The following is a 10,072-nucleotide window of genomic DNA, read 5'->3' on the forward strand; positions in this document are numbered from 1 at the left end:
GAAGCAACTTGTTTGCCGCTGGTTGTTTTTTTGTGTGCTATTTATTGATGGCAATTTCGTCCCCCCCCCCCTTTTAAGCTGTATTCATTGTGATAGTGGTACTACTAGATACATTCATTATATTATTATTGACCCTCCCCTCATGGAATATTTTATTTATTTATTTATTTATTGTTTTTATTAAAGATTTTCTTGGGTTACAAAAGACCATACATTGTCTCTATTTTCATATCATAAAGTCCTTTCTATAGATCAGTTATATTTGATGTAAGGTTTTAATGTTGTATATCGTATAAGGTTGGGGGAGAAGACAGGTAGGGAGAGAGAGAAAGAAGGAAGGAAGGAAGGAGGGAGAGAAGGGGATAGTAAACTTTCATTTTTCTACATAGTGTATGTGTGAGGTTTTGTTTCAGCATCACATGGGTAGATTTTCTTTCTATTTATTTATTAGTTTTCATTGACAGTGAGAGAGATGGGTATTATTTCCAGGCAATTTTTATCTTGTGATTAGGAAGGGACAATGCAATGTTAATACTTATACTCTCTAATATTTAGGAAGGGAACATAAAATTCATCTGAGTTCTCTTCCTGCTGTGAGCTCTGCTCTTTCCCAAGGTTCCTGTGGGTGCAGGGCCCCCCCATGAGGCACAGTGAGACATTTGCCTTGGGGACAGCTGGGAGGGGCAGAAGATCTGGGTCCAAGGAGCATGCTGCTCACTGTCTCCTGTTCTTGCCACCCTCCTCCTTCCTAAATATAATTGATTTAATTCACACTGAGATGAAAAGGTAGCTTTAAAATGGGAAATGGCTGAATGTGTATTAATGAAGCGTTGCTAATATTGGGGCTTTCCCAAAGCTATTTCCTAAAGCACTCTGAGCTCCTTAATTTGTTAACAAATTACTGTTGGTTGTTTTCTACTCTGTGCTGAGAGTGAGCCTTTGATCATGTGATGAAGGAATTGAGTTGCAAACCTCCATTTCCAAAGGGAGTTGCCTTTAGTCTTTCTCTCCCAAGTTCCATGGAGTGAGGATGAAATGAAGGGAGAGTAAACAGCCTGAGGCCAATGGTGGCTGGAAAGCAGGCTGTGGAGGAGAGACAGACTTCTGCTTCTAGGTCTGCATGGATTATTCCATATTTTCCTAAGATGCTGAGCCTGTGCTGGATAGCACAAGACATTGTATGGATATTTGGGTAGTATCTTTGATTATTGTGCTCTGTTTTTGAAGAGTTCTGCCACTAAAACTTTGAATAATATTTTTATGGGCCTGCACACTGATTTCTTCCAGAAGGAGTCAGTTCTTGTGCTTCCAGTCACTTCAAACTGTGCAATATTAATATCTGCAACACTCCTGAGCTGCCACGTCCCCTGCAGCTCCCATTGCATCCCTTCCTTCGCAACCTGCTCATTTCCAGTCTTCTTTTTCCTCGCCTGCCACCTTCAGCACAACAGGACTTCTGTGGGCTGCCTCCAGGTGGCATCAGAACACGCAGGGCAGCAATATTCAAGCTGACTCTCTTAATATGCACAGCAGAAAATGAAGAGATACCAATGGAATATGTTTCTTTTCATTTTGAAAAACAATGCATAAGCAATTTATTTGTAATGCTAACTTTAAAAAAGATTCTCTTAATGAACAGCATTCATTATTACTAATTTGCGGTAAGGATTTCTTATTAGGCAAAATATACAAACAGTCTTCAGAAAAGAATTCATAAATAAGGTTTAGCAGGAGAAAAATGAACAGTGGTAAGGATGGAATATGATTCAAATGATAATATGGTGTTCTGATTTCCAAAACAATAGCTTCTAAGGAGCTACATTCCCAACTCATGTGTCCTGCCTTTATTGCTGCCATGCTGTCTATCAATTGCAAAAACCAAAAACATATTTTAGGAATCAGGTGACATATTAAGCCTTTGTAGTCAGGTGCTCCTTTGTATTCAGACTAGGCCTGAGTACAATAATGTAGCACTTGGGAAGGAAGATACAGCCCAGAAGCCCAGCACTGGAGGCCAGCATAGAGAAGATCTGCACGGCTACCATGTACTTCCCCTTGGTGCTCAGGTAGGTGGGCACAAAGGAGATCCAAACACTGCAGAAGACTAGCATGCTGAAGGTGATCAGCTTGGCTTCATTGAAGGCCCCAGGCAGCTTCCTGGCTAGGAAAGCCACTGTGAAGCAGATGGCAGCCAGGAAGCCCATGTAGCCAAGGACAGTGTAAAACATGGCAACAGACCCTTCATTGCATTGCAGGATGATCTCTCCAGCCTGGGAGTGCATGTCAGAGTCTGAGAATGGAGGAAAGGTACCCAGCCAGATGCCACAGATGAGAATTTGGATACTGGAACAGGAAATGACAATGGAATTAGCCAGACTCTTTCCCAGCCATCTCCTCACCCTGTTTCCTGGCTTAGTGGCCAGGAAGGCCAGCACGACGGTTATAGTTTTTGCCAACAAAGAAGAGACAGCAACTGAGAAGATAATGCCAAAGGCCGTCTGCCTGAGAAGGCAGGTCACTTTCCTTGGCCGGCCTATAAACAGAAAGGAGGACAAAAAGGAAAGGAGGAGGGAGACAAGGAGGATGTAGGAAAGGTCCCTGTTGTTGGCTTTGACTAGGGGAGTGTCAAGATATTTAATGAATATTCCTAAAACAAGGCTTGTGATTAAGGACAAAAACAGGGCAGTGGAAGCCAAGAGGGTCCCCAGATATTCATCATAGGACAGGAAGGTGATAATCTTGGGGATGCATTGATCTCTGTCTTTGTTTGGATGTTGATCTTCTGGACATTTGGTGCAGTGGTCTGCATCTGGAAAAAGAAGAGCATCTGCATGAACATTTTCCTGCAGACTAGCAAAAAAAGCTGGTCAATTTTGAATCCAGCCAGCCCCTACAAATGGAAACAGTGATGGGACTTGCTATTTCTGCTAATCCACCCAAAGAGTTGGTCCTTTCAGTGTAGGTCCCTCGTGCTGATAACCTCTTATTCCCCTCCCAAGGAAGAGCTTGGAGTGATCTTGAAGCTCCAAGTTAATTGCAGCTACATCTGATCTCACCCCTAGCACCAGATGTTGTCACTGGAACTCTGGTCTTCACAGTAGAAACCAAACATCCTAGCTACTTTGCCACACTGACTGGTCAAGAGAGCCTACCAGATGCAAGAACACTGTCTAATTCTTATATACTCAAGGCTGTTTCAGTGGTACCTGGAAAGCTTTATTAAGACTGTGTAAATCACCATTGAACCTTTATTAAATTCAGCCATTATATTATACTTGAATATTCCTCAACCAAGGACATCTATTATTGTACTTTTTGCTGTACATTCCTCTGAAGTCTCCTACCTTCCTGAGTGGAGATCATCCCTTCCGCACATGGAGCACAACCATGGCAGCAAATGGGTTCCCCTTCCTGAACCTTCTTGGCATATCCAGGGCGACAGCTTTTGGTACACCTGGACTGAGGAAGGGTCTGACCAAAAAGAGAGAAAGCATCAATGAAAGACTGTTAGCAAGTAACTTCTGGGCAGTGTACAGTCTCAGTCTATGTGGAATAGACACGGCTTTTGTGTAGATGCTTTTTTTTATCCATGGGACAAAACAGACAGCCAAATTCCTTGGGACACAGTTGGGGCAGAAAGAGATAATCAAGAAGAGAGAATTACATGGAGAATGTATTGCCCTTGGATTTAGGAGTCAGAGATCAAATCTGCAGTTATTGAAATTGTTTAAAAATATCAAAATCCAGAGAAAGAAACAGGCTGAAACAGAAAGGTATTTGGAGCAGCCATGTTGTGCTTAATTCTGAAGTCTGGCATGCTTTCTGGCTACTGCAAAAGCCATGCCCCAGTCATAAGCCAACCTGCTCCTCCATTTTAATGTTTCTTATTTTGACTTTCCTCCATTTATCTCCTCCCCCGTTTTGTGTTAGCCCATTAATTGGATAGGCATAAGTTATACTGTTGTTTCCCCCAACAGAGAATCAGAGCTCAATATATCTCTAAAAGGGAATACAATGCAACCAAACCTGGTTGAAAAGCCTGGACCACACAAGAGCCTTTTCATCAATGGTGAATTTTGGGCCTGAGGATCCCTGACTGCTTATGCTCCCAAATTTCATGGCACCAAAGGACTCGTTGGGAAATGGCACCCAGTTCACAACGTCAGATTCGACTGTCAGCTGCCCATTCTCATCCAAATAGACTCCTTCCATGGAAGTATTGTAAAACTGGGAGCTTCCCAGGAAAGGGTGAAGCTAGAACAGGAAAGAAAGCATGCACATTTAGAAAAGAAGAAAATTATCTAGATAACATAGCCTAATTGCTGAAGATCTTTGTACAGACTGACAATGGGATCTTTAGCCCATTGTTTCTGCTTCAGCCTTTTGGGACGGACTAAAGCTGTGAGATACATAAGCTTTATTCCACACCCCTGGAAGAATTCTGCAAGGATGAGTTTCCTTGGCTAGTAATAGCATGAAGCCTTGCTAAGGAAGCAGGTGGTAAAGTGGAGGCAGATTGTCTTCTCAGCAGCAAAATAAAATGTGGGTAACAGTATAGTACAGTGGTACCTCGGGTTACAGACACTTCAGGTTACAGACTCCGCTAACCCAGAAATAGTACCTCAGGTTAAGAACTTTTCTTCAGGATGAGAACAGAAATCGTGCGGTGGCAGCGGGAGGCCCCATTAGCTAAAGTGGTACGTCAGGTTAAGAGCAGTTTCAGGTTAAGAATGAACCTCCAGAACGAATTAAGTTATTAACCAGAGGTACCACTGTAAATGGAGGCAAAGTAAAGTCAAGCCTGAATGGAATTCACACCACCGATGCCTGTTCAGCCTGTGAGGAAAACAGCAATACCTGCCAAGACTGTATCCTCTGATATTTCAGCCTCTTTTTACCCTTCGCCACCATCTGATTGGATTTGGAGGAAAGGGCAGCCCTCAAGGCCCGTGACAGAGCAAGGACAAGGTTGTAAATACTGTAACTATCCAGAGACAGGATTTTCTCAATCACTTCGTCAGGCAGGGACTCCAGAGTGTCATCTTCCCTGCACCTTCTCCTTCCTTTTACAGAGAACATGTGCTTTGAATATGAACACTTAAATGATTTCTGTCCAAAGTTCCGCATAGGAATGTGAAATGTTTCATAATTATCATAGTTTGGCCTTCTTTTAATACGAGTTAAGAAAGAGAAAAACCCATGGATGTGCAGAGGAGAAAGCAGTTCATAAGACAAATTCAAGGTGAGATCCCACAAAGCTGTTGTGATCCAGACTTTCCCCACAATGGGTCTTACATAGTTTTCAACCACATTTTGCAAAATATGTATTACATTAAAGAAGTAGCGCATCTCTCCATAGTAGATTAATACATTGACTTCGTTCCACCTGAAAAATGTTTTGAGAGGCACTGTTACTCTCTCCTGTACTGAGGTGCTAAATGAGAAGGCAGCACAAATTGTGTTCCTGGTTAGCAGGGGCTTCAAGGTCCTCATGAACCTCTCTCCATTGTTGGTGTCTGGAGCAATGAGGCCAATCCAAGTCCACTTGAAGTGCAGGAGCAGTTGGACTATCCCCAGATACTGATGCTCTTCTTTGGGGACCATTCGATAGACAAAAGGGAACTGAGTTTTGTCATTAAGAGCGTCAGAAACAAAACCATAACTGACCTGGTAAAGAACAGACGAGATTAGTGTTGTCACCCCCAACAAAATCCCAAATGTAGTACTTTGTACTTGCCTGAATTATAACTTTTCTCTGACATGGGAAACAGAGAAAAGACATAATTTCACGGGGCTAAGTAGCTTTACTCCAGGGAGTTTACGAACACACAATATTTAGTTGTTTGCTTTCAAAAAATGGTGACAGAGTCTTTGGAATGGGTTGTGTTTGCTTTAGGCTATGCCCTAATTGCATTTATTTAACCACTTTTAGAACATGTATCTTGTAGCAGTTTTATTTAATTGTATATGATCTCATTCATTAAAGTGTCACATTTAAGAAAAAAGAACAGATTTTGTTAAAAAGAAAAGAGCTCACACAAAATTACAATGAACATTTTTAGCTCACATTAGACCTATAATAGCCATCAGTTCTTCTATATAAAATTAAGCTCTAAAATTAGTTGCTATAAACCCTACAGATGTCTAAATAGATTGCTGAGGTATTTGTAGTAGAAGAAACCTGCCTTGTGTAATAAACTGTGATCCCCCTCCTAATATCATCCGCTCACTTTTCTTTAGTGAGAAATGTGTGCAGATTTATCCCAAATAAATGTACAATCTTTGGAGAATAAATATAGCTTGACAACCACAACACATTTCATTTTGTGTTTATGATGGCACAATGCAAAATCATAACTATTTACTGACATTTCTATGTTCCATTTTTAAATATTAGAATTATTATTATTATACTATTATATTATAATATTAGAATTCATTTGGGTTCTCCTCCCAGTTGTTTCTCCTCTAGTTGTTTCTGCATTTTTATACTACATTCCTTGTATTTCATCGTGGTCTAAACCACTAACCCTCTTGGGATTTCTGATCTGAAGGTCAACGGTTTGAATCCCCATGATGGAGTGAGCTCCGTTGCTCTGTCCCAGCTTCCACCAACCTAACAGTTCAAAAGCATACCAGTGCAAGTAGAAAAATAGGTACTGCTGCAGTGGGAAGGTGCGTGGAAATTGTGTCCCGTTGTGCCAGAAGTGGTTTAGTCCTGCTGGCCACATTACCCAGAAAGCTGTCTGTGGACAAATGCCGGCTCCCTCAGCCTGAATGTGAGATGAGTGCTGCACCCCATAGTCACCTTTGACTGGACTTAACAATCCAGGGGTCCTTTACTTCTACCTTTTACCTTCCTAGATACAATACTAGTGAATCACAGAATCGTCAAATTGGAAGGGACCACAATGATGATCAAGGGTCTAGGAGCCAAGCTTTATGAGGAATGGCTGAAGGACTTGAGTATGTTTAGCCTGGAAAAGAGGAGGCTGAGAGGAGATATGATAGCTGTATTCAAATATCTTAAGGGCTGTCACATAGAAGAGGGAACATGTTTGTTTTCTCCTGCTCTGGAGGGCAGGACTCAAACCAATGGCTTCAAGTTGAAGGAAAGGAGACTCCAATAAGACATAACGGAAAAACTTTTTGACTGTAAGCACTGTTTGACAGTGGAGCGGTCTCTCTCGGAGGTGGTGGACTCTCCTTCCTCAGAGTTTTTTAGGCAGGGGTTGGATGGCTATCTGTCATTGATGCTTTAGCTGAGATTCCTGCATTGCAGGGGGTTGGACTAGATGACCCTTGGGTTTCTTCCAACTCTAATATTCTATCATTCTGTGATTCTAAGAGTTGCCATGTCTTCTATGTTTGATTAAAGAAGACCATAGAGGGGGAGCATAGAGAAGCCATTAAAGCTAAGTTATTTTCCATGAAACTAATTATCTTTCATGAGTCAAGGTAGTATATGAATATGTAAATAATAAGCAGGACCACATTAGGGATGTAAGTCTCAAGCTTTTCCTTTACTGTAAATTGCTCTTACTTTTACAGGTTTGTCTAAGGTTTGCTCAGCCTGAGCTCACAGAGTTTGTTTCAAAGAATGACATTCCATTGCCTTGTCATGCCCCCCCTTTTTTTGTATTTTGCCTCTTGTTTCTTTAATGTTTCCTTTTGCATATTTGTTCATTTGTATCTCACATGGCACTAGCTTCCATTACCTATTCCATTCTTCTGCCTTAATTTTGACAATTTCCACAAATATACTTCTCCATAAAACACAACATTTGCACCTGTGGGATCTTGTAGATTTAGCTAAGGGCTTCTAAGGGCTTATTGACACATCCCTTATTCCATTGCTTTTCGAATTTAGAGTGGGTATTCTGTGGGAAAGGATTAGGGTGAGGGAGAAATGGCTTGGACACATGCCTACAAAGCACATGGGAAATGGAAAGCCACTCAGACCCCTGCTTTCTAGCCATGGGATGGGAGGAAGTGTGAACAAACCCAGTCATCTTAGTCATCTTTGTTAAGAGGAGATTGAGGCCAAACTCTCCTTCTGCCTTAGAATCATGAACGACATTTTCACATCTTTCCAAAGAAATTGCAATAGCGTTCTGGGATTTTTTCCTTCCCTCCTGATTTTCATACCTGTGGGGTTTTGTAGATGCTTGACATGGTGGAAATATCTTTGGATGTGTCAGAGTCAGCCCCTTCAATAACGGCCAATACTTTATTCCATGGTCCACAGTAATAGTTTGGGATGTTTGGCTGCCCAGGGCAGAGCAGGTCCACCATGGCACCACAAGTCATTCTGGCATCATAAAAGTTGTCATAGATGTCATAGCCCAGGGTGAGGTTGGGGAAAAGCCTGTGGTTCTCATTGACCTCCTGAACGGCAAACAAGAAGGACAGGATATGCCAGAAGGCCCGCATTCCAAACCTGGAAAAAAGTGTGTGTCATCTTGACATTATTTCCATACAAAGACCAGATTGTGTCCTCCTTACCTGTGACGGGGGGGGGGGGGGAGGGAATCATGACATGCTTCTGCAGCATCTGTACACCTGAGATCCGTAAACCGCTTCCTGTCCAAACCTTAGAATAACGGGCTATTCTAAAGCAAAGGTCTCACTAGTATGGGTGAAAGCACACAATAGCAACAGTTTGCAGTAGATCACTTTCTGACATTCAGAACGAATCCTACCATTTCCCTCCAAAGGGACGAAAATAGAAGACATAATTGACCAAGCAAAGGTACCAGAAATGAGGATACATGCCTAGCAGAAAACAACATTTGGTGTTCATGAAGTCAGATTCAGCTTGCATAAAGCTTTTACAACAGTAGGCACATAAGGACTTACCCATAAACTCTGGTAAAGGGAGGCTCATTGAAGACGCTTGGATTGAACCCAACAGGTGTAGCGGATATGATCCCACTAATATGGTAGTCTCCTCGCCTGTACCAATTCAAGGGTGCATTGAGATCCCTTATCAAAGTCAATGGGCATTTGGAGTTCAGCATCTCTGGTGTTGCTTCAGGTGGTAGCAATAGCAACAGCAGAAGGTGAGTTATGATGCACCTGCCATTTACTCCAATCTCCTTCTTGAGTGCTATCAGCAACAGAGCTAGCAAATTACCAGCAGTCAAAATCTGCTTGGAAGACCTAGGCTGCAGTGACTGAATCACAGAGAACATGCCTGGCGTACATGGCTTGAGAGCCAAAGAGGATTCAATTCAGCCCCATGTGGGCAGCATAACCCCACCCCACCCTCAGTGGCAAAGTGGATAAGTATTTATGTACCAGTCTCTTCTGGCTGAGTCTGATGAAGTTGCATCATGTTGTTGTTCAATGTTGGACGCAATTATGATTTTATTCCTCTTGAGCTTTGGCAAGTTGATGACAAAGAAATCACCATTATTTTTAATAATTACATTTGCCCTTGCACCATGTTGAACTCCCTTTATGGTGCCAGGTGTAGGCCTGAAGGAATACATGTTCCATCGAATCATAGAGCTATAGAATTGCAGTATGATAAGGGACCCTGAAGGAGATTTACATTGTTGAGCAGCTGTCAGAAAGTTCTTCCTAAAGTTTAGTCTGAATCTCATTTCTTGTCACTTGATCCACTGTTTCAGGTCCCACCCTCCAGAGCAGAAGAAAACAAGCTTGCTTCATCTTCCATGTGACGACCCTTTAGATATCTGAAGAACTTCCCACTGCATTGTGGTTCTACTTGTGACATGGGTCAGAGAGGGGCACGGGAGGTTGGCATGACCTTTCCTAGCACTTCTGAAAGACTGGCCCATGGTCCAGCAGTGGGCCTCAGTGCCACAGCCCACCCAGTGGCTCCTAATTCACCCATCGTGCCCCTGGGCCACACATAGCTCTTTGGTTGGACCAAGGGCATTAATGGCAGCTTAAAGGGGCATAAAGGTGTCCAGGGGACAGAGAGGCTGAAGGAGGGCAAGGGAAATCTCTCTGCTCTGAGGGAAAAGGCAAGAGGATGTGTTGTGGGAAATTAGTGTAGCACCCTGCTTGTGGTTAACGCTTAGCTGGAATGAAATATTCAACG

The 10,072-nt window shown here is 42.5% G+C and overlaps 1 protein-coding gene across 1 annotated transcript; it reads right to left on the reverse strand.

The window, feature by feature from the left end:
• Nucleotides 1-1,848: 1,848 nt before the first annotated feature.
• Nucleotides 1,849-9,194, reverse strand: LOC114591166 (vomeronasal type-2 receptor 26-like). Its single transcript, XM_077925275.1, has 6 exons — nt 8,860-9,194; nt 8,149-8,440; nt 4,858-5,667; nt 4,027-4,254; nt 3,345-3,471; nt 1,849-2,809 (listed from the first exon to the last, which is right to left on the reverse strand). The coding sequence occupies exons 1-6, from the start codon at nt 9,192-9,194 to the stop codon at nt 1,911-1,913; spliced, it is 2,691 nt and encodes an 896-aa protein (XP_077781401.1). The 3' UTR covers nt 1,849-1,910.
• Between the last annotated feature and the right edge of the window lie 878 nt (nt 9,195-10,072).

The sequence above is a fragment of the Podarcis muralis genome, chromosome 2 (genome assembly GCF_964188315.1).
Source record: "Podarcis muralis chromosome 2, rPodMur119.hap1.1, whole genome shotgun sequence".
NCBI lineage: Eukaryota > Metazoa > Chordata > Lepidosauria > Squamata > Lacertidae > Podarcis > Podarcis muralis.